This window comes from Scomber scombrus, chromosome 5 (genome assembly GCF_963691925.1).
Source record: "Scomber scombrus chromosome 5, fScoSco1.1, whole genome shotgun sequence".
Lineage (NCBI taxonomy): Eukaryota > Metazoa > Chordata > Actinopteri > Scombriformes > Scombridae > Scomber > Scomber scombrus.
Window position 1 is genome coordinate 29,664,073 of NC_084974.1, and position 26,154 is coordinate 29,690,226.

The 26,154-nt window shown below is 38.8% G+C and overlaps 1 protein-coding gene and 1 long non-coding RNA gene across 2 annotated transcripts in view; both read left to right on the forward strand.

Annotated features, from left to right (window-relative positions):
* Nucleotides 1-114: 114 nt before the first annotated feature.
* Nucleotides 115-5,366, forward strand: LOC133980920 (uncharacterized). Its single transcript, XR_009925193.1, has 3 exons — nucleotides 115-153; nucleotides 4,444-4,545; nucleotides 5,225-5,366. It is a non-coding gene; the product is annotated as an uncharacterized LOC133980920 (long non-coding RNA).
* A 3,742-nt stretch (nucleotides 5,367-9,108) lies between these two features.
* The window catches only part of LOC133981038 (uncharacterized), a 50,572-nt gene continuing 33,526 nt past the window's right edge, over nucleotides 9,109-26,154 (forward strand). The window contains exons 1-2 of the mRNA XM_062419926.1: nucleotides 9,109-9,195; nucleotides 10,096-10,309. Coding sequence (XP_062275910.1) covers nucleotides 9,130-9,195; nucleotides 10,096-10,309 — 280 coding nt within the window. The 5' untranslated portion in view covers nucleotides 9,109-9,129. The remainder of the gene's footprint in view (nucleotides 9,196-10,095; nucleotides 10,310-26,154) is intronic.

The window sequence follows — 26,154 nt, forward strand, 5'->3', positions numbered from 1 at the left end:
TTCCAATAAAGCCAGTATCTGAGCAGCCTCAGACCACTCTCTCATGGCCAGATTGTCTTTGTCTCTATGTCAGACCTTTCAGCACTCTTTTACAGACTGACTTCCTGGTTTCGACTCGGATTGCCTCTGACTTCCTCTCCTCATCTCGGCCCGGTAAATGAAATATATATATAGCTTGGTTTTTAAATTAGATTTTTTTTGGATATATTTGCTTTTATGTGTATATGTGTTATGTATTTGTATGAGATATTGGATAGATGAATTCCCCCTATCGGAATGAATTAATTATACCTGTCTATATTTGATTGTGGTGTCATTAGGTCAGGGAGATATACAGCCATGCTAAGCTGACTAGGCTAAGCCAGCGTGCAGGCTTGCAAGTTATTAATTTTATAAATTGTTGTTGTAGTCCAGGGGCTTGTTTCAGAAAGCGTGTTTAACAAACACTCTGGGTTGACTCACTCTGACCTGTCAAACTCAGGAGTTTTCGGTTTCAGAACAGGTGATAACTTTGAGTTAAGGTAACCCTGAGTGAAGCTTGTGCATGAGGAGATAAAATGCCCTCATCAATGGAATGCAGATAAAATGATTTAACCATGGCAACAGGTGAAACAAAGGGCTCGATCCTCTGGCGTGGCAGAAAATTACTCACCGAGTCAATGCGTGAGTATTAATTGAAGTTTTATCTCGAGTGGTCCACTTATTCAACATTTATAGTCTGTGTGTGTGCCGCATTTAATATTCATGCAGACCTTCAACAGGTCTACTGACTCAGGTCAGGTAGTGGAGCCCAGAGTTCAGACTAAACATGGTGAAGCAGCTTTTAGCTGTTATGCTGCACACATCTGGAACAAACTACCAGCAGAACTGGTATAAAGGCTGACAGGAAACAGGAAGAGAGAGACCGGAATGGAAACCGTGTCACTGTTATTATGAGGCATGCACTATAACCACAGTATCACGTTTGTGCTTTCTTGTTGGAAGAGTTACATATTTTGTGGATGCACATGCATGTGTACACGTATGACCTCATACACACTTCTGAAAAATGGTTTCACACTATTCAACTGAATTTCCTGAGTGGTTATAATCATGGCCGTAGCTACCATTGAGGACACCGAGGTCATGTCCTCTGTATTTTTTTCTTGAAGTTTCGTTTAATTGTGAAGTGAAAATAGCCAACAAGACAATTATCCTTGCATCAACGGACCGTCATGTGACACGTACTTGAAGATACCGCTGCCATGTCAAAACGAGAGTATCTGGCTATAGCCAGCGGTGGAGTGAAGCCTTGAAATCGCCAGAAATATGTAACCAGTAGAGCACCTGAGCATAACTTTACCCGATTTTGCAAACTGTTCATTCATTGGATGAGCCCTTTTCTCCTTTTCCCAGCAGGCCGTGCTCCATTCCACATTTTAAGAACAAACAAAGAAAATAATATATTGCAGTTATAATTTTTAAATATACAACCATGGAAGTTGTAGAATACTGAAATAGGAGTTGATTTAAGTTGCAAAATTGGAAATGATAAGAAAGAACTGGCCCACAAGAATGACCATGACTGATAAATGCACAACAAGAAAGCAGTATGAATACATCATGGATTAAACTGAACAGTCATATAAATTGTGGTCTTATTTTTGACCTCGGTATTTGAAAAATCCTGGCTACGGCCTTGGTTGCACGTATTGATAAACTGTCAGTAAAGCCTTTTAGCTCATTGATTCAGCAAACACTATATATTGCTAGTATCCTCCCTTCAGCTCTCACAGACAAACACATGAACTGTACTCCTTTTATTCACAAAGTCTGAGCCATAATTTCTCAGACAGACTATTAAACTGTGCTCAGATGAATTTAAAACCAATCAAAGTCTTGGTTGTATTTACAGCCTATAAAGACCCTAACCTTTGGGATGTCCTGTGTCATTTAACAATCTGTTAAACTTTACAAACTGTACAGACGCAAACACAGAGATTAATGTAATGCAAATGTATGAAAATGACTAGGGTACAAATAAAAATTAATTAAATCTTACCGATTTAGTGCGACCACTATCCTTGCTTTTCTTTTACTGAGCTGCATGGTCTTTGGTCTGTACTTGGAGACTTTCAGTTGCAATTTGACCATCGCCATCTTTAATTTTTGGAGCCAAAACTAGGAAGTACCGTTTTACTTATGCATTCATCAGCAGATCTACTCCTCATGAACTTTTCCTTATTGGAACATAACGTATAATTTGGATTATTTCTTCCCAAAGCAGGAAGCAAACATTATTAGCCAAACGCCAGACAATTGCTTCTCTCTTTCTCTGACTGTTATGATGAATAAAAGCTATGATGAATATGAGAAGACAGCAAGTTTTGTGCATGTTTACTTCAAATCCTAAAAGGCTCCTGGTCCAACTTTTGTTTTGGATGATGCTGGTTTATACCGGAACCTCGTGTGTTGGGACCTCCGCTGTGGCAAAGCAGTTGCCTCAGCATATAAATAATTATCTGGCCTCTATTCTTTTTGACTCAACACTGTTGGTCTGAGTGCAGCCTAAGGGCCAGAGGAAGACACTGAAGAGAGTCACCAAGTCTGCTGTCCCACTTTTCGCCTAGACAACAACTATGTTTCACAGTATCATCTCGCAGTCAGCATTGGTAATATGGTGAAATCATCCTATCCTTACAGATGATGTGAAGCCTAATGTGCTTCTTGTGAATGCTGAGAGTCCTGAAGATTTATGAAGTTTTCCACTTCACTCCACTGTCTTAACAGGGAAGAGACTGCACATATAAACCCTGCTAAGAGCTGGGGAGCGTTACCTCCCAGGACGTAATCCAGATTATATGTAATGTTGCAAAAAGGAAAATCTATGAGTAGATAACCCACAAATTGAGCCTGACACAGCTATTACACAGGAGACGGAATCTGCTTTAAATGGCACATAGTAGATAGTAGAAACTAAATAGATGTTGCACTTTGGATGTTTGTTCTCAACTGTGATGACAAAGTGATTTGAATTTTGCGCCTCTGATTGGTTGATGTCCATCATTCCTACCTGCAGTTTGTAAACTAATGTATTTTGGTAGCCATAACATAAAGCTGGTTGTTACATTGCATAAAAGGAAAATAAAGTGCTTCATTCATTGTGTGAATCCCTGTTTGCTGTTACAGTTTACTTGCCATATAAGTCCTTCTTATGTATTATATACAGATAAGGGATACTTTAATGCCCATGTCTCTGTATTGGTTTTAACTAAAGGTGTTGTGTTTGATGACTGTTTCCGTGATTGCTCTGCCTGGTTGGTCTGCTTGTCCATGTTTTCTTCTTTCCAGGAAGTACCCAAGCAGATCAATGTCATCAGGCTGGGGGCTGGGCCACCTTTTAAAACCAGCTGGCCTGCTCAGTCTCGCTCTTACGCTATCAGCAGCAGAACCCTTTTTCTTTGTTTGCTTTATTTGGTTGATTTCTAGCACTTCTAGCATTTGTTTAACTTAAAGGTGTGTTCTCCTCCTGGGTTTTGTCTGAATATTGAGCCAGTTCATGACAAAATGGGGGCTCGTCCGTTCAGTAAGACCTAGTATTTAGTTGAATATGGTTGTTGTTTTTTCTCCTTTCAACTATTGGTAAGTGGCATTTGTTTTTTGCTAGGGTTTTTTTTTTTTGGGGGGGTTTGACTGTTTCTTGGGGAGAGTGTTTTGGTGCTCAGTTTGGTAAGTCATTTTAAGGGGTGACTTTTTGGTGTAGTCCTTGAAAGGAGTCTCTTTCCCCCTGGTAGGCTTATCAGGTTGTACTTGTAGAACCTGGGGTATATTGTGTGGCTGTGAAAGTGAGTAGAGCTATATGCTCAGGTTCACGTCAGTGGGGTGCTGGTGGTGGCTGCATAGCAGGTACTTTCTAGTCCCACTGGTTTTTTCTCTTAGTTAGCAGGGGTTTTGGACTTCCTTGTTTGTGGCTACTTAAAGTTGTTTTTCTGGACCATTGTGTAACTGGGTTTTGGTACTTTGACTGATTTTGCGTTTTGAGTAAGTGAACATGGCCTCTGTTGTGGAGGATTTTGTGGCTTCTCCTTCAGAGGAGCTTTTGGAGCAGTGCACTAGGGACCAGCTCTTGAAAATTGCTGAACACTTTCAGATTGAAATTCCTGATAAAAAGCTGAAAGACACCAACACATGATGCTGTGTTGGTAATTGAGGAGGTGACTCAGAAGCCTGTGGTTTCACAGGGTATTTTGACCTTTGTTGCAATTGGAGCATGAAAGACTTAAGCACGACAGACAACAATGGAGGTGTTGAGGCAAAAAACTGAAATGCATAATCTTGAGGTTCAACAATATAGGCTTGATATGATTAGGGAGGGGAAATTGACAAGTGAGGGTTCAGTTCAAAGAAAATGTGAATATGAATTTGATGTTGGAACTAATCTCCGTTTGGTGCCACACTTTACAGAAGCAGATCCGGACCTCTTCTTGTCTCTGTTTGAAAGGGTTGCTGAGTCCAAGCGATGGGTGGATGAAGAACGCACTCTCCTCCTCCAATGTGTGTTCACAGGTAAGGCGCAGGGGGCTTATGCTGCTCTATCGCATGACGATTGTGTCAAGTATGAAAAGGTTAAGGCTGCAGTTTTGAGTTGCCATTTTTATTAATGAAAGGAACCCTAAGACTCCTCATGATGCTGCTGTTCTGGCTGACGAATATATTCTGACTCATAAGACTACATTTACTGACGTTGTACCAGGTGACACTGGTTATAGGTCATGGATCAGTGACGTCCAGTGCTTTGGCTGCGCCTATGCGAAACAATTTTTTCTCTCTACCAGCAGCAGAACCCTTTTTCTTTGTTTGCTTTATTTGGTTGATTTCTAGCACTCAACATATTTCCACATCCATGCACTTCCAGACACCACTGATTTTACAGATTTAGCACATAATTTTGATTAATTTATGTAAATAAGTTACTTGAATAAATTACTTTGGGTTTTGTTTAACTTAAAGGTGTTTTCTCCTCCTTGGTTTTGTCTGAATTTTGAGCCAGTTCATGACATGTGCAATACCTTTTCGCTACCTTGTTTTTATCATGTTTTATATTGTTCAGTGTCAAACAATTTCGTTTTATCTATACAATGATGAATAAAACATCTTATCTCTTATCTCAGCATCCAGAGCAACTAAAACTGAAACATCTGGGTGAGAGGTTAAAGATTACTCACTTGATTCTCTGCTTGTACAGGTTTTCTGGGAGAAGAGTCTAAGCAGCAGCATTGAGGCATTATAGAAATGTGATGGAGACTAACAGTCTGCTGCCGAAGCCTAAACCAAAGAAGTTCAGAGGTTGGACATATGTGATTCTTGCCATCATCACCTTCATTACCTTCATCTGGCTCTATTACCTTACCGTCAGGTGGGTGAAATGACTTACTGGTCTAATCTGCTGCAAGGTGACAATGAATCATTTGACCAGCTCTTGATCAGGTCTACATAGAATAGAATATATGTACTATATATTATATATCGGCTATTCTTAGTCCCTATAAAAAGTTGACATACACTTAGTAACTTTAAAAATGTATTCAGTTAGCACGCATATGAACTCTATCTTTGGGAAATGCATCCCTTGTTACAAGTGTTTCTGCCAATCATTTAGATTGACAGAAACACTTGTAACAAGGGCTGTAGCAGATGACGAAAGCTGCCAATCCTGATTCACACACTGTGTCTTTATGATCTTATGAATCAATGTTGGGAATATAATGAAATAACAAAATGGACATAAGAAGAATGAATGTTTAAAATTAAAGTCAACTTGTACTGCTGAGTTTACAACTACTGAGGTCAACTAAGGTTTTAACAGCTTTAGATTAATATAGCAGTTGTATAGTTTTACTGTCTGTATTAAAAAGATGTGCCAATAAATCATTGTGGGATCAGGCACACATACATAAAGCCTTTCATTAACACTCTGACATAAATGGACAAAAAACAGTTCCACATCAGTAATATGCCAGCTCTAACAGTAACCTGTAGTAAAACAAACATCTCAAAAGTGGTGCACATTCACTGACTGAGTGGCACCAGTGAGGGTGAGCCATTACAGCTTTCATCATGCACAACCAGAGCTATTTATAGCACCTACATTCATTAACACATCATCATCGGCTGTGATCCGAGCCTTATCATTGTTGTTATGAAACAGCAGAAATGTAATCAGTGATCAGTTTAGAAATAGACTTTACAGGCTGTGTAACAACCGGTAAAGTGATGAATGATAAGATAAGTTTACAAATGCGCCTTTGATTGATTGCAGAGTAGATGCATATAAATCAAACAATCAGTGCAGCCTGTGATGATGCCTTGATGTACATCAGGAGAGTAAAAAGTCATGTAAAGGAGAATGTTATATTTGACTAAAGGTTTTTTTTAAGTTACTGTATGTTGCATTATTTATGTGTTACAGTAACTTTTTGTTTCAGTATTTACTCAAAACTGGGCCTTTTGTCTCAAGAAATTTTTTTGTGGCTATACCATTATTTTGTCAGTGCTTTCAAAAGGTCTTTCTTATCAGACAGCTAATTGATTTTATAAGGTTCAGGCACAAAAATGTTTTAATAACTTCTTGATTAAGGTGTGAGAGAAGGATTGTGGTCATGTATTTTTTTTCTCGGGAGCACAGCTTCTTAGAAGGGCTCTCTATAAAAAATACACCTGAACATTTATCATCCAAAAAAATTGATTAGGTTGTTATCTCACCCAAATCATTTATTGCAGGCAGCGTCAGATCTTGGTGCCAAGACCAGCTGGGCCAAGAACAGCATGTGGAGAGAAAAAGGGTAAACTATCTGCTACCAAATGCTGCTCTCTGCTGAAGTCTGTGGGAATTTAAATGTGGTTTGATCTGTCTGACAACTGTCCTAAAGAAAACCTTCCTCTTTCTGTTTTCATCAGCTCTTTTTTATTTACAATCATTCTTGGAGTTTAAATATTTCCGTTGCTTGTAATATGTCTAATGTTTATAGATGAAATAACACTTATTGCATGGAAATCACCCTTTGGAAGTTGATTTAAGAGTAAAGAGGAGGATAAACATTGGATTTTCCTTGTTTCCATTGTGACGTTAGCCCAAAAAGCCCCTACGAAATTAATCAATAACATAATTGGAAAGTCTAAAAGAAAGTGTTATCATGGTATGATGCTTCCAGTTTGAGCTGGTGCTCATTTTCAAAACATACGTCACAAAACAAATTACTACTATTAAAACATAATTTCTAGGAGCAGGGTGGCTTAAGCTTTTTAGTATCACTACGGTTTCAGCTCTCTTCTTTCTTTCTTCTTCCTTTCTGGTTAATCTATGTTTGCTCACTTGTGTGATGAGTTCACCGTTTTTCAAGTGTCTTAAAACAACAGTCAGGAGCCAAGATGAACATTGAAACCTGTTTTTCTTGCTGCAATCATTCCTCCTGCATTAGAAGAAATGATGGGGAACAAAATCCACAGTCCGCTTTCTGTTTAAACATGTATTTAAAAGTTGATCTGAAGCTAATATTAAGCTTCAGCCATCCAAACGAGTCAAATCAAGTGGATATGTTTCAATGTTAGAGCAAAGTCCCTCTTTTTGTTACTACACTTCCACCACAGCTGAAACACAAAGAGGGAATTTGATGCTAAAAAGACGGAATATACAGTGCATCCGGAAAGTATTCGCACCCGTTTACTTTCCCCATATTTTGTTGTTACAGGCTTATTCCAAAATTGATTAAATTGCTTTTCCCCCCTCATCAATCTACACACAATACCCCATAATGACAAAGCAAAACATTTTTTTTTAGAATTTTTTTCAAGTCTGGGCTCTGGTTGGGTCAATCAAAGACATTCACAGACTTGTCCCGAAGCCCCTCCTTCGTTGTCTTGGCTGTGTGCTTAGGGTCGTTGTCCTGTTGGAAGGTAAACCTTCGCCCTAATCTGAGGTCCTTTGTGCTCTGGAGCAGGTTTTCATCAAGGATCTCTCTGTACTTTGCTCTGTTCATATTTCCCTCAATCCTGACTAGTCTCCCAGTTCCTGCTGCTGAAAAATATCCTCACAGCATGATGCTGCCACCACCATGCTTCACTGTAGGGATGGTACTAGCCAGGTGATGAGAGGTGCCTGGTTTCCTCCAGATGTGACGCTTGGCACTCAGGCCAAAGAGTTCAATCTTGGCTTCATCAGACCAGAGAATCTTGTTTCTCATGGTCTGAGAGTCCTTTAGGTGCCTTCTGGCAAACTCCAAGCGGGCTGTCATGTGCCTTTTACTGAGTAGAGGCTTCCGTCTGGCCACTCTACCATAAAGGCCTGATTGGTGGAGTGCAGCAGAAATGATTGTCCTTCTGGAAGGTTCTCCCATCTCCACAGAGGAACGCTGGAGCTCTATCAGAGTCACCATCCGGTTCTTGGTCACCTCCCTGACCAAGGCCCTTTTCCCCTGATTGCTCAGTTTGGCTGGGCCGCCAGTTCTAGGAAGAGTCCTGGTGGTTCCAAACTTCTTCCATTTACGAATGATGCAGACCACTGTGCTCTTCAGGACCTTCAATGTTGCAGAAATGTTTTTATACCCTTCCCCAGACCTGTGCCTCGATACAATCCTGTCTCAGGTCTACAGACATATCCTTTGACTGGCTTGGTTTCTGGTCTGACATGCACTGTCAACAGTGGGACCTTATAGACAGGAGTGTGCCTTTCCGAATCATGTCCAATCAATTGAATGTACTACAGGTAGACTCCAATCAAGTTGTAGAAACATCTCAAGAATGATCAGTGGAAACACGATGCACATGAGCTCAATTTTGAGTGTCATAGCAAAGGGAGCGAATACACTGTATATCATTTTTTTATATAGCAAAAAAGTTTGCCCTTGTTTTCTCAATATTTTGACCCATTTGTATTCTTTTATGAAATTTCAGAAGGTTCCCAGATCCCTGCAGTTATTACTGATAGAAATTATGTTAAAAACCATGAAAATATGACCTGGATGATACAAAAATGATCCTTTAAGTGTGTGATCATTCCAGCTGAAAAGAAAACTGACAATGTCAAGAAATTAGGCACCAACTTAATTTAAAATTTTCATTTGTGCAGTTTCTCTGGAAGAAAAGGTGGCCTTTATGGCTGTCAATGGGAAAAAGACGCTACTGTTATCGGCTTATATGGAGCACCGCAAACAAAGACAGGTCAGTGAAGTGAGCTGAAGTTAAAGCTTCTTTCCACTGTGTGATTTTGTTCTGTTTCAATTTAACTCAATTCAATTTTATTTATATTGTGCCATATCACAACAGAAGTCAGGGTACTTTTCACACAGAACAGACCCCATTCATTCCCATATGAGCAGCAGTTAGCGACAGCAGCTAGGAAGAACTCCCCTTTAACGGGAAGAAATCTCAAGTAGAAGGTGGGTGGCCATCTGCCTTGACCGGAGACAAAGAGGGAAGGAAAGCGACAAGTACAATAATAACAATTACAATGATAGTGATGATAATAATAATAATAATAAGAGCCTAATATTGGCAGGCATGTGTGTCAAGCTGGACCATGGGGGTCAGGACCTTGGACACATCCATAATTTGGGGGTCCACCACCCACAAAACTTAATTGTCATGAGAAAAACTTGATAATCTTTGGTCGTCAATGCAAAACAGTGTCCTAGATCTGTGACTCACCTGCTGGCAGCTGAGCTTTGGAGACCAAAGACTGAGCCTGAGTCTCACACAATGTGACCTGCAATAAAAGTACACACTCACTCACTGTGGTTGCATAGTTTAAAGGCGTCTTTAGAGAGCAGGTTTAAATACCCGTGGCACCCATGGGTACAACATGGCAATGATACAAGTGAGTGTCAAAAGGGGTTAAAGGAAGGTCAAGATTTCAAAAGGAACGGTCATCTAATATGACTTTACTGGAAAAAAATCTGAAATGTAATACAATTTCCTTTGTGTGCACAAATAATCAGTCACATTATCTTATCAGTCTATCAATCACTCAAATGACTTTATTCAAATAGAAAAGATTCACATTACTTTAAAGATAAACATTTGAATAACATTATCCTCATTCCTTTCCTCTTGGTGTGCCAGGTTCGTGTCATTTCCGTTGTGCTGAGGAGCGAGGATCAAAACTATCACTGCAGCATGTGCTGCAATGAGAAACTGTACTTTTCTAAAGGTGTCGGTGATATCAACAGAGACCACTTCGGCTTCTCGTACGGCACAGCGGACATCATGTGTCCTCTCCCCAAAGGCTGTGAGATGCCCTCTCATATCGCTGTGACCAACGATGCCCCCGGCTCTGGTACTGAAGGCTTGTGTGTTATTACATTATTATAACTTGTGTCAATATTATTTGGAGATTACAGGAGACAACAGGTATTTTAACAGTTTATTTTGTTATTTAATCTGCTAATTGTTTTCTGGATTCACTGATTAATCATATAAAATCATTCTTGTTTACTTCCTGGGTTTGATTACCCCCATGTATTTCCACCTTAGTCTTGTTTCAACTCACCTGTGCCTGGTTTGTGTACTTTAGTTCATTTCTTTCTTCAGTCTTTGAGTTGTCTTGTTCTTTCTGGTTCATACACGTCCGTTCTGCCCTGTTGACACTGTATTTCTTTTTTTTTTTCAGTCCTTGTTTTGGTCTTTGCATTTGGGTCCACCTGCTCCGCTCTCTCCTGTGACACTTGCATTTTTTTAGGATCTTTAATGAATTCAACAATATATTTAACAAAAGCAGCCTCACAAAATGGGAGCATGTCTATATTCACACAGCCTTATGTTTTTCTCAGTTTAATAATTAAATAAAGAATTTCACCGATCTTTCAAGCATTTTCATAGATGTAAAAAAAATAGCTTAGAAAAATGATCCTCATATGCCAGAGATAACTGTGGATGGAGACATTATGTTGTCTGTCCTGCCCATTCTCGTTAGCATGATGTCTCAGGAACGCCTTGACAGAATTGCTTCAAATTTGGTACCAATATCCACTGGGACTCAAAAATGAACTGATGAGATTTTGGTGGTCAAAGGTCAACAACACATCATTTGCATTAGGGAACACAGGGCTGTGGGAACATGGGGATGCCTCCCCCTCCTCCCTACATTTGGTTTCTTCCCTGGAGACTACTATTCAAGTGTTTTCAATCTTCTTTCCTATTTGAATGTGCTGTACATTAAGAAGGAAAACGAAATGCAAATGTGACAATATATCTAAAATCTATCTTTTTTTGTGGCCTCTTAGATGTACATGAGCTGGTATATTTGGAGGTAAAAAACCAGAACAACAGTGTCGCCTTACCTTACGACTTCACCGTCTGCATTTCCACCATGTTTAATTTTACCAACGTCCTGCAGGTAACATCACATTAACACTCATTTATTTTCTCAAGCATCCTGATCCAAACAGGCAGAAGAATGAAATAAGAAAGATTTCTGAGCAAATCTTCATCCACTAAATACTGTGTTGTATTGTAGTTGGTCCAGAGTTTGGAAATGATGCAGTTACTGGGGGTGGACAGAGTTGTCATCTATAAGAGCGACTGCAGCCCTGAAACACAGCGCGTACTGGACTACTACACACAAAAAGGTGGAGTATGGTGTTTTCTTTGTTGTTGTTTTTTTAATGTGTGTGATTTTGTGTGTTTCCTCCAGCTCGACAGTGCTAGCAACTGCAGCAGAAATACTTTACCTACCCATCAACTTTCCAAACTTTCAGCACTCTCAGCATTATTGTCTGAGCAGTGCATTGTCTGTCTTCCTCCCAGGAGGATTTGGAGGAAGTCCCTGGAAATCCTGTATGATTATGAAAAACTGTTACAAAAATTTCCTCTGACGTAAAAATTAGATGTAGATTGTAGAATGTAGACTGACATGTTTTCGGGTTTTCTCTTGGAAAATAAGTAAAATAAAAATAATAATAAAAATATTTTACATAATGTCTTATGTGACAAAGCAGTGATTCAAGTTTTGATATGTTTACTCACAAAATCAGCTTGATTTGTGTTAAAATAAGTATACAGTTAAATGGTCATGGTCAAAAGAAATCAGTGTTGACTGTTGGAAGTCCAATATTATCTTTAAAATTTTTATCTCTATTCAAAATTCTTCCAATGTCTCCTCAGGTTTAGTACAGGTGATTCCTTGAACGATATCCAACCATCTAAAACCATCTCGCCGCTGGCTGCCTATGCATGGTCCAGGTGACATCCACTATTTCGGCCAGATCCCCGCTCTCACCGACTGTGTCTACAGATACATGTACCAGTCCAGATATGTGTCCCTGCAGGATACAGATGAGCTCATACTGCCTCAGTCAGTCAACAGGTAGACGTGAGAAAACGATTTGTTTATGAGATATTTGACTGTCTTTTAAGGTGAAGAAAATACAAAAGTAGCAGCTCTGTACATGCCATGGTCAACACAAAATGTAGAAGACACTACCTTTCATTTCACTTTTATGTGAATTAACCACTGACTGCAGTATATCTTTAAATGTTTTTGATTTATAATTTTTATTTCTTCCTTCATATCAGATACACTTCACAATAGGTATACAAGTCCCATTCCATCACAAACGGCAGGAGATAAGCCAAAACCAAAAATCGATGTCGCATTTAGACAAACAACCACATTAGCACTAATCACAACAGAAACAAACTCCAGACAATGAAACAACAAAACAGTAGAATCGTTCAGACAAAAAAAACAACAAACCCCAAAAACAATCGTGTGAAACAAATATAAGCAATATAGCAAATGAAACAATAAATAAAACAAGTAGATGAGTAAAAACTAAACAGTCGAGTGAACCACTAAGTACAAATATTTATACTCAAAGGCACAAACACGGACCTGCTCCCATGCGCCATCAGTGCAGTCTCCTCACAGCTCTACCCACACATCCACAGTCCCTCACCTGCAGACCAAAACTGATGGTAACTGATCACGAAGGAAACCCCCTTAAAACGTTTGTATTTCCCTCCTCTCAACCCAAACATCGTCCGCAGCCGTACGTGGAACAAAAATGCACTTAGAGGTTGTCTATGTATAATAATGAGAGTTGTAAATGTTCATAAATGCCACACTAAAGCTTGATTTATGCTTCTGTGTCGGAACGACGGCTTAGCTACGCCGGTGCCCTGACGCCGTCGTTGACCTTTCATAGTTCTGCGTCGAGGGAACGCGTTGCTCTGCAATTCACCGCCATGCCGCTAGGGAGTGTGTGTGGTTTCAGAGGAGTCATATCCGTATCCTTGTTTATCTTCCGGTCACAGTAGCATGTAGCATTGTGCTATGTGCGTTATGTGCGCTAATAACAGAAAACACATACCTTTTGTTCATTATTAATAATAATGGCGGTGTTGCAGGAAGAAAGACCGGAAAAAGCAACTGCCGGAGGAACTGACGTTTTGAGCGTACCAATCACAACCCTTGCGGTCCGCATTGCTGTGACGTGTAGATAGGATTTTTTGGAGGTGCACGTTCCGACGCAGAAGCATAAATCAAGCTTAAGCCTTATGCATGTGCTTCTGAGCATTAACCAATTGTTTGTGTGCTGTGTTTGTAACTGTGTGTTTTAAAAAGTGTTACCTGTTCTTTTTTCTATCACCAGCTGGTCGGACTTACTGCCACAGCTGGAGAAGAAATATGGCGTTGACAAGTGCTTCATGTTTGAGAATAACGTGTTCCCCTACACCATCACAGTGCCTCTTGCCGCCTCCCAAAAACAGCAGATAGAAAGCTCCACATGGAAGAATGTACCTGGGGTGAATATCCTGGCTCACCTCCACCATGAACCAATCATAAAAGAGACTCATGACAGCAACTACAAGGTAATCGTTAACCCCCGAGCTGTCTTCCGACCCACCGTCCACGGACTGCTGAAGTCAGAGAAAGGCTGCGCCTGGGTTGACAGGAATATTGCTCGGATGTACCACACAAGGTAGACTGCTGGTCTTGTACTTCAAATGAAATCATATATGTGCAACTTACAATTATTTTAATGATTGATTAATCTACTGATTGTTTTCTCAATTAATAAATGATTCATTTGGTTATTAAAATGTCTTCAAATTAGTTTGATCCAAAGCTCAAACATAATCAATTTATTATCATAGAAGAGTGTAATAATCACTAAATGTTTAACATTTGTGAAGCTGCAGCCTGTACATTTTTACTATTTTTCCTTAAAAGAATTAGATATTTATTTTTTCTTTATTTGAGTCCGCATTACTTTCCACAAAGTGGTGGATCGTCTTCTTGGGCTCCACACAACAACATATAAAATCACATTCATCAATAAAACAAGAAAAAAGCAAAACAAGCTAAATATAAAGATTAATGTCAGGTGCATGTTATCTCCAGTTTGTGTGTCTGACAAGCTTCTTGTTCTTTGCAGTGGGAATGACAGCAGAGGCTAATACTTAGGGCTTTTGACCCTTCAGAAAAAAACTTCTCAGAAAAGTTGCAATAATTATAACTGATGGTTGTGACATAAATCATGAAATAACCCGTCCGATTATTCTCTCAGATGTAGAGTTGCACAGTGAAGAAGAAACCAGCAGCTCATGTTGTGTATAACTGATATGTTTCTGTTTCCTGTCTGTACAGAGCTGCGATACAAAAGCTGAAACCCGAGCAGTTGATTTATGATGGCAGACTACTGAAGTACAGCGACCGCCTCCCGTCGGCGGTCAATACTGTTCTCAAAGAGACCGGATTACTACCAAGTGAAGTCTAGTCAAATTGTCTGTATATATAGTTCAATATCACAAATACACCCTCTGTGTGTGTGTGTAACGGGTGGAAGTGGTAGGACCCAATTGCAGCACAAACACACCACAGTTGATATGAACTTTATAGTAGATCAGTGGCAGGTATGATGAGGAACAGGAGAATAGCATCAAGGTACAGCTCATAAGGCAGAAGATCAGAACCACATGCATCCACCAAGACAGCAGCAATGACAAAGCAGGACTGTGATTAAAGCTTGCACTGCAAAATCAACCAACAGGATCGCCAGGTAGTCACTGGGACAGGCAGACAGAAATCTGCTAAACTCGTAGTCGGGGACAAAAGGCTGAGGCGTTTACCAGGGCTGAACAGAGTGGGAACCGGAAAATCAAACCGGTGGTGAGTGCTGGAAAGTCTAGCATGAAAGTAAAAAACAATCTGGCAAAGAGTGAGTGAGCGAGCAGCAAGAGCATATATAGTGGCTTGTTTAGTGATGAGGTGCAGCTAACCCTAACCCTAACTCGGGGGGGGGGGGGGGGGGGGGGGTGAGGTGGGTGAGGTGGGTGTGGCTGACTGGCAGGAGTGGAGCAGAGGTGTGGTGAATGGAAATTTACCAGAGAGGCAGGTAAATAAGAGCAGACTGCGACACTGTGTGCAACTACACTTATGTATATTATATATGAATGTATACATTGATATGGGTTAACTTGAAATGACAACAGTGAAATGTAACTTATTATTTATTTATTTTTTGCCAATTACAAACTGAATTCCTGCATCAAGTTTAGTGGTTATGGTCCTCGAAATGAATGTATTTATGCAATGTCCCCAAAAGTGACATAGGACAACGTGTGTGTGTGTGTTTCGCGTGTTTTTGTTGAAGACCACTCCAGTATAAACACCCATCTTGTCAGGACCAGTTGTCCTCACCTCAGGGGGACCAAAGTCTATTCCCAATGAGGCTAAATGTAATTTCTCTCTTTCTTTCTTTCTATGGTTGTTTTAAACAGACAAAACTTGAAGCACATCAACATACTGTATCTCAGTCCAGGAAGAAAATAAAATTGCAATAAATGTGAGTTAGCTCAAACTCAAGGATGGATATTTTGTTGAAACTCTTGAATCTCTGTTCATTATTACACTGTATTACTGTAATATAACTGTAAGGTGATGTAAACTCACCACCAGCAACAACAATCAATGACATCAGTGTGTACTGCTGTGCTATTCAACATTTCATCATTTTATTATTTCATTGCATGTTGTCAACACGGAGAAAAACATCTATAGCACAACAGAAACACAATATGAAGGAGTAAAATCACAGATATACAGTACACACACACACACACACACACACACAGAGAATTGGTGTATTTCACTAAAATGTCCACTAGATGGCGTCATCTCCATCTTTACTGACAATCAGCCCCAGAGTCATTCAGTCTCTTTACATTAATCATTAGTAGACATTAGTACTTAAAGATGTTTGTTCTGTAATAAGAAACATTCTGAGGACAATAAATTACATTTAACCACTGTGGTTAACTGGAAAGTAAATAAGAAGGCAATGAGGGAAATGTTGTGCCACTAATTCTCGAGAATTAGCAAACTACTCAAATTATTTAATTACTTTGAAATGAAAAGTGTAGCACAGGTTCTTATGCCAAACTATTCAGGAATTGAAAAACAGTGGAGGTACTCAGTGGTCAGCAGGTCAGACTGTGGTTGATCTACAACAACATTAGACACCAACTTTTACCTGGTATTGTACGTATCTGCTTCACATGCTGCCACTTATCTGTTCTGAAGAGAAACAAACACAGAGCTCGCCTTCACTCAAAATATCTTCCAAGAGATAAATATCTGCAGCTCCCTCTACAGGTCCACATGGAGTACTGCAGGTGTGAGCAGAAAGAAACCTAATAAATCAGCCATGTTTTTGCCTTTAAATTAAATGTATCCTCATATTATGTGTTATCTGCATTTTACTGAACCTTTGGTTTGACGTTTAGAAGATATGAAGAGGATCCACATCTCATCAGTTATTGTAAAACAATCTGTAAAACATGATTAAGTGATGTCAGTTTCAACACAAAGCTGTTTAAAGCTGCAACTAACAATTATTTTCATTATAATGAATCAAATCAGAAAAGTCAGAAAATAGTGGGGAACATGTCTGTTTTAATTTCTTACAGCTGATGGTGATGTCTGCAAATGTTTTGTTTTGTCTGATCAACAGCACAACATATTTAGTTCATTATTATATATATGACACACAAAACATCAAATATTCACATTTAAGAGGCTGAAACCAGGTGATTTTGGAATTTTTAAAAGGCTAATTTTATTCATTTGACTTTCCATAACCCAAATTCTATCAAATATGACAAAGAAAAGCATAAAATTATCATGTTTAAGAGGCGGGAACCAGTTAGTATTTTGTGTTTTACTTGAAAAATAGCTCAAACAAAGAATCGATCATGAAAACATTTGCCAATTAATTTTCTGTCAACCAAAAGCAGCTCTAAAGTCTTTACACACATCAACATACTGCATCTCACTCCAGAAGAAAGTACAATTGCAATAAACCTGAGTGAGCTCCGACAAACTTAAGACTGTAAGACAAAAACTAAAGTACATATATCTTGTTGAAACTCTTGAATCTTTGTTCATGATTGTTTTACACCAAACTCACCACCAGCAACAACAATCAATAACATCAGTGTGTACTGCTGCTGTGCTATTCAACATTTCATCATTTTATTATTTCACTGCATGTTGTCAACACTCAAAAACTATAGCACAACAGAAACACAATATGAAGGAGTAAAATCCCAGATATACAGTACACACACACACACACACACACACACACACACACACACACACACACACACACACACACACAATTGGTGTATTTCACTAAAATTTCCACTAGATGGCGTCATCTCCATCTCCATACAAACCAAAAACCTGCAAGGCCGATCAGAAAAGGATTGATTCGTTAGTAAACCATGACATGCTTATTAGACGAAGAAAAATAAGTTGGTAGGTGTGTTAGTCACCAAGTAAAACATGGAATAGATTCAGGAAATTAAACATTAAGAACAGCCAATTAAAGATACCTTCTTCTCACCAATTAAACAATAATTTAGTGTCAGGATCAGTTATTGTGCACTCCAGCCACTGATAAACAACAAAAATGATGTCATGCTTCAACTCCCACAAATAAAGAACCACACATTTAAATATGTGAGAGCTGCAACTTATTATTAGGCATGACTTATTAAATTAATCCTGATAATGAAATACAGGTTACCACATTTTGATTAAGTTAATGGAAGTAAAAATGTTGTGATTTCAAAAGTATTTTAAATGAAGTTTAAATGTAGAAAATAACAAAAATGACTAATAATAATAATAATTCAATTTGGGATCCAGGGAGTGAAAACTGACGTTGATTTAAACCAACTTGGAGTTTTATTATCTGAGAAATCTGAGATTCGACCTCAACCCAGAATTTCTGAATAGTTTAGCATAAGAACCTGTACTACACTTTTCATTTTTGAAGTAATGAAATAATTTGAGCAGGGGAATCAGTGGCAGAACATTTCCCCCATTGCCTTCCTAGTTACTTTCCAGTTAACCACAGTGGTTAAATTGAATTTATTGTCCTCAGAATGTTTCTTATTACAGAACAAACATATTTAGGTACTAATGTCAACTAATGATAAATGACTGAATGACTCTGGGGCTGATTGTCAGTAAAGATGGAGATGACGCCATCTAGTGGAAAGTTTAGTGAAATACACCAATTCTGTGTGTGTGTGTGTGTGTGTGTGTGTCCTGTATATCTGTGAGTTTACTCCTTCATATTGTGTTTCTGTTGTGCAATAGATTTTGTGTGTTGACAACATGGAGTGAAATAATAAAATGATGAAATGTTGAATAGCACAGCAGCAGTACACACTGATGTTATTGATTGTTGTTGCTGGTGGTGAGTTTACATCACCTTACAGTTATATTACAGTAATACAGTGTAATAATGGACAGAGATTCAAGAGTTTCAACAAAATATCCATCCTTGAGTTTGAGCTCACTCACATTTATTGAAATTTTATATTCTTCCTGGACTGAGATACAGTATGTTGATGTGCTTCAAGTTTTGTCTGTTTAAAACAACCATAGAAAGAAAGAAAGAGAGAAATTACATTTAGCCTCATTGGGAATAGACTTTGGTCCCCCTGAGGTGAGGACAACTGGTCCTGATAAGATGGGTGTTTATACTGGAGTGGTCTTCAACAAAAACACGGGAAACACACACACACACACACACACACGTTGTCCTATGTCACTTTTGGGGACATTACATAGATACATTCATTTCGAGGACCATAACCACTAAACTTGATGCAGGAAGTCAGTTTGTAATTCAGTTTTGGCAAAAAATAAATAAAAAGTTACATTTCACTGCTGTCATTTCAATAAAGTTAACCAATTTTTTTGGGGAAAATATATACAGTATATATGAATATACATTCATATATATAATATACATATCTCACATAGCTCACTCACTCTTTTCCACATTGTTCTTTGCTTTCATGCTAGACTTTTTCAGCACTCACCACCGGTTTGACTTCCCGGTTCCCACTCTGTTCAGCCCTGGTAAACGGCTGAGCCTTTTGTCCCCGACTACGAGTTTAGCCACTGTACCTGATTTCTGTCTGCCTGTCCCAGTGACTACCTGGCGTTCCCGTGCGTAGATTTTGCAGTTTGCGTTGAGGTTTAATCACAGTCCTGCTTTGTGATTGCTGCTGTCTTGGTGGATGCATGTGGTTCTGATCTTCTGCCTTATGAACTGTACCTTGATGCTATTCTCCTGTTCCCCATCATACCTGCCACTGATCTACTATAAAGTTCATATCCACTGTGGTGTGTTTGTGCTGCAATTGGGTCCTACCACCTCCACCCGTTACACACACACACACACAGAGGGTGTATTTGTGATATTGAACTATATACAGACAATTTGACTAGACTTCACTTGGTAGTGATCTGGTCTCTTTGAGAACAGTATTGACTGCTGATATGAGGCGGTCGCTGTACTTCAGTAGTCTGCCGTCATAAATCAGCTGCTCGGGTTTCAGCTTTTGTGTCCCAGCTCTGTACAGACAGGAAACAGAAACATATCAGTTATACACAACATGAGCTGCTGGTTTCTTCTTCACTGTGCAACTCTGCATCTGAGAGAATAATCGGATGGGTTATTTCATGATTTATGTCACAACCATCAGTTATAATTATTGCAACTTTTCTGAGAAGTTGCATTTTTTTCTGAAGGGTCAAAAGCCCTAAGTATTAGCCTCTGCAGTCATTCGTACTGCAAAGAACAAGAAGCTTGTCAGACACACAAACTGGAGATAACATGCACCTGACATTAATCTTTATATTTAGCTTGTTTTGCTTTTTTCTTGTTTTATTGATGAATGTGATTTTATATGTATTGTTGCTGTTGTTGTGTGGAGCCCAAGAAGACGATCAACCACTTTGTGGAAAGTAATGCGGACTCAAATAAAGAAAAGAAAATACCTCATTCTTTTAAGGAAAAATAGTAACAATGTACAGGCTGTAGCTTCACAAATGTTAAACATTTAGTGATTATTACACTCTTCTATGATAATAAATTGATTATGTTTGAGCTTTGGACGAAACTCTAATTTGAAGATGTCATCTTGTACTCGCAATTGGGATTTTTTTGTTATTTGCTGACATTTTAATAACCAAATGATTCATTTATTAATTGAGAAAACAATCAGTGGATTAATCAATCATTAAAATAATTGTAAGTTGCACATATATGATTTCATTTGAAGTACAAGACCAGCAGTCTACCTTGTGTGGTACATCCGAGCAATATTCCTGTCAACCCAGGCGCAGCCTTTCTCTGAATTCAGCAGTCCATGGACGGAGGTTCGGAAGACAGCTCGGGGGTTAACGATTACCTTGAAGTTGCTGTCATGACTCTCTTTTATGATTGGTTCATGGTGGAGGTGAGCCAGGATATTCTCCCCAGGTACATTCTTCCATGTGGAGCTTTCTATCTGCTGTTTTTGGGAGGCGGAAAGAGGCAGCGTGACGGTGTAGGGGAACACGTAATTATCAAACATGTAGCACTTGTCAACGCCATATTTCTTCTCCAGCTGTGGCAGCAGGTCCGACCACCTGGTGATAGAAAAAAGAACAGGTAACACTTTTTAAAACACTTTATACTTACAAATAGCACACAAACAATTTGGTAAATGCTCAGAAGCACATGCATAAGGCTTAGTGTGGCATTTATGAACATTTACAACTCTCATTAATCTACATAGACAACCTCTAAGTGCATTTTGGTTCGACTGGCGGCTGCGGACGATGTTTGGGGTGAGAGGAGGGAAATACAAACGTTTTAAGGGGGTTTCCTTTGTGATCAGTTACCATCAGTTTTGGTCTGCAGGTGAGGGACTGTGGATGTGTGGGTAGAACTGTGAGGAGACTGCACTGATGGCGCATGGGAGCAGGTCCGTGTTTGTGCCTTTGGGTATAAATATTTGTACTTAGTGGTTCACTAGACTTTAGTTTTTACTCATCTACTTGTTTTATTTATTGTTTCATTTGCTATATTGCTTATATTTGTTTCACTCGATTGTTTTTGAGGTTTGTGGTTTTTTTTGTCTGAATGATTCTACTGTTGTTTTGTTGTTTCATTGTCTGGAGTTTGTTTCTGTTGTGAGTAGTGCTAATGTGGTTGTTTGTCTAAATGCGACATCGATTTTTGGTTTTGGCTTATCTCCTGCCGTTTGTGATGGAATGGGACTTGTATACCTATTGTGAAGTGTATCTGATATGAAGGAAGAAATAAAAATTATAAATCAAAAACATTTAAAGATATACTGCAGTCAGTGGTTAATTCACATAAAAGTGAAATGAAAGGTAGTGTCTTCTACATTTTGTGTTGACCATGGCATGTGCAGAGCTGCTACTTTTGTATTTTCTTTACCTTAAAACACACTTGTGTAATCCAACTCTTCTCTCTTCTGGTGATTGCTATTTAATTTAATGATGTTTAATGTGTGTCTGATGCTCCCAAGTAGAGCACTTTGGAACTTTGGTTAAGAAAATTGATAATTAATGAAGTTATGATTACAGAACTGCATTAGCACTAATACACAACATATTTCTTAATAGCGGTGCATATAATGCATTAGTACATAAATATTCATACAAACTGTTTTATTCTTCTGTGACCTAAAGTGATGCTTTATGACTGCTTACAAATTCTTTCAAGTTCAAAACTGTTTTGCACTTGTGAGTGAGTGTGTGATCAAAAGCTACGTTCACTTGACACACTTAAGTAGCCACAACTCTCTTTTTTTTGCCTCTAGGTGGCACATTTGAAGGATGGAAGCTTCAGTGCGCCCCGTTAGTAGATCAGCTTGCACATTTTTTTTGCATGTAATGTCAAGTTTGCATACGTTTTTACACACGCAAACCTTGTTACCTAGTAAACTAGGCCCATACAGTCAAAACAAAACAATTCATCAAAAGTCAATTATCTCATTTAGAAACAAATCGTTTTCTTTCACGTCTACCTGTTGACTGACTGAGGCAGTATGAGCTCATCTGTATCCTGCAGGGACACATATCTGGACTGGTACATGTATCTGTAGACACAGTCAGTGAGAGCAGGGATCTGGCCGAAATAGTGGATGTCACCTGGATCATACTCAGGCTTCCAGCTGTGAGATGGTTTCAGATGTTTGGATATTGTCCAAGAAATCACCTCTACTAAACCTGAGGAGACATTTGAAGAATTTTGAAGGACACCAAATTATCACCAAATCTGCAGCTCTACTGAGCTTTTGAGTCTCTTTTAGTGCGATTGTCGTCCCAAGAAAAATAACACAATGCAAGTTTTGACAAAGTCTTTTTGAGATAAGCATGACTCTTGTCTGTCAGGAGGAAAGAAGACGTAGGGTGATGTTATAATACACTGACTAATACACTGAAATTCTGAAGAGGGAGGAGGTCTGGGTAATGCGGTCAGATATCTGAGATAACATAACATAATACAGGACTTCCGACAGTCAACACTGATTTCTTTTGACCATGACCACTTAACTATGCACTTATTTTAACCCAAGCCAAGCTGTTTTTTGAGTAAACATATCCAAACTTGAATCACTGCTTTGTCACATAAGACATTATTATGTGACATATTTTTATTATTATTTATATTAGACTTATTCTCCAAGAGCGATTTGTAACTGTTTAGGAAGGAACAGACAAAAGTTGTCCAGATCAGAAAACCCTAATACGTGTCAATCTACATTCAGTTAAACTATGTATTTTGTTGTTTAATTTTTAAGACTTCTCAGCTCAGAAGTTCCCAACCTGTTTGACCAGTGAACCCTTAAACCAATGGTTGTGACCAGTTCATCCCAAGTGTTTTTCTTTTCTCATTTCTAAGACCTGCCTCTGAATTCACAATCTGTGCACATGGATTAGATGCCCTCCTCTGGATGACGGTGACCTCATCTACCCAATAAGTTCAACTTTATCTAAATTTAACAGCAGATTGTTGCTTGACTGCTCAATAAATACTAAATTACACATAAAAGCTGTGAAACTCCAAAAAGCTAAATCAATTTAACTGGTTTCAGTATCGTTAAATCTGCTGGTAAATCTAGATAAAATTGAATTTACAGGGTGATGTGGTCACCACAGTCCACAACAGGCAGGTCCATTTGCTGAAGAACCAAGGAGAGCAAGTAATCCAAGTACATCCAAGTACATCCAAGTGTTTCCCCTCAAAAGTTAATTTTTACCTCAGAGGAAATTTTTTTTTATCCTCATACAGGTTTTCCAGGGACTTCCTCCAAATCCTCCTGGGAGTAGAAAGACAATGCACTGCTCAGACAATAATGCTGAGAGTGCTGAAAGTTGATGGGTAAGTAAAGTATTTCTGCTGCAGTTGCTAGCGCTGTCAAGGGGGAGGAAACACAAAATAACACACATGAAAAACAACCAAAAAAACACCATACTCCACCTTTTCTTGTGTAGTAGTCCAGTACACGCTGTGTTTCAGGGCTGCAGTCGCTCTTATAGATGACAACTCTGTCCACCCCCAGTAACTGCATCATTTCCAAACTCTGGACCAACTACAATACAACACAGTATTTAGTAGATGAAAATTTGCTCAGAAATCTTTCTTATTTCATTCTTCTGCCTGTATGGATCAGGATGCTTGAGAAAATAAATTAGTGATGTTACCTGCAGGACATTGGTAAAATTAAACATGGTGGAAATGCAGACGGTGAAGTCGTAAGGTAAGGCGACACTCTTGTTCTGGTTTTTAACCTCCAAATATACCAGCTCATGGAAATCTAAGAGGCCACAAAAAAAATATATTTTAGATATATTGTCATATATTTGTCACAGTCGTTTGCCTTCTTAATGCACAGCACATTCAAATGGGAAAGAAGTTTGAAAACACTTGAATAGTCGTCTCCAGGGAAGAAATCAAATGTAGGGAGGAGCGGGGAGGCATCCCCATGTTCCCACAGCCCTGTGTTCCCCTAATGCAAATAATGTGTTGTTGACCTTTGACCACCAAAATCTCATCAGTTCATTTTTGAGTCCCAGTGGATATTGGTACCAAATTTGAAGCAATTCTGTCAAGGCGTTCCTGAGACATCATGCTAACGAGAATGGGCAGGACAGACAACATAATGTCTCCATCCACAGTTATCTCTGGCAGATGAGGATCATTTTTCTAAGCTATTTTTTTTACATCTATGAAAATGCTTGAAAGACTGGTGAAATTCTTTATTTAATTATTAAACTGAGAGAACATAAGGCTGTGTGAATATAGACATGCTCCCATTTTGTGAGGCTGCTTTTGTTAAATATATTGTTGAATTCACTAAAGATCCTAAAAAAATGCAAGTGTCACAGGAGAGAGCGAAGCAGGTGGACCCAAATGCAAAAGACCAAAACAAGGACTGAAAAAAAAAAAGAAATACAGTGTCAACAGGGCAGAACGGATGTGTATGAACCAGAAAGAACAAGACAACTCAAAGACTGAAGAAAGAAATGAACTAAAGTACACAAACCAGACACAGGTGAGTTGAAACAAGACTAAGGTGGAAATACATGGGGGTAATCAAACCCAGGAAGTAAACAAGAACATTTATAAATAAAACAGGAACTAAACAAACACAAGCATAATGGGCAAATTAATTCACAAACCCTGCATATGAATGTTTGATGCACAATCTGGGATTCATCAATATGTTCTTATATAAATTTATTCGTACTCTGCGAACAAATTTAGAACTTCCTCAGACCACACGTACGCACAAATGATGGCAGGGCTGCAGTGCTCCCTATGCCTTAATGCAGCGTCTTTAATAATGGTAAGTTAAAATGCCTTATTAAAAATGTTATACTGAATACAATTGTGAAATAAATCACTTTTCCTTATGTGTTTGTCTTCATTTTTCTGAAACAAATGTACGGAGCCCGTAAAGGATCATGGTAAAAAAAACAAAAATTAAATATTGTGGCCACAATATAGCTATAACGTGCGCACAAAATACTAATTAATAATATTAATATCATTCCTGGGTGCTCGGTGCACTCTCAATGCCTCCTGTATTTCTGGTGACAGCTGCACATTGTAGAGCTCTGAAACTTTAAACTTGATGCAGCTGATTTAAACATTATGCTCAAGCTCTGACACTGTCCTATGAAATCACTTTAGTGTTTGGTCAAATCAGGGTTCTATTAGCTGTAATATAGTTTGTGATTTTATTGAAGGACAAATGTCCAGAGAACACTACAGACACATTCAGTAGTTCAGTCAGAGCAACAACAACCTGCAAATCAATACAAACTAGTTTCTGATCACTGATAGGCTATACGTCCTTCAATTGTTTTTTGCTATTTGATGTTTTATATGATTAATCAGTGAATCCAGAAAACAATTAGCAGATTCAATAACAAAATAAACTGTTAAAATACCTGTTGTCTCCTGTAATCTCCAAATAATATTGACACAAGTTATAATAATGTAATAGCACAGAAGCCTTCAGTACCAGAGCCAGGGGCATCGTTGGTCACAGTGATATGAGAGGGCGTCTCACAGTCTTCAGGGAGAGGACACATGATGTCCGCTGTGCCATACGAGAAGCCGAAGTGGTCACTGTGAATATCGCCGACACCTTTAGAAAAGTACAGTTTCTCATTGCAGCACATGCTGCAGCGATAGTTTTGATCCTCGTTCCTCAGCACAACGGATATGACACGAACCTGGCACACCAAGAGCAAAAGAATGAGGATAATGTTATTCAAATTTTTAT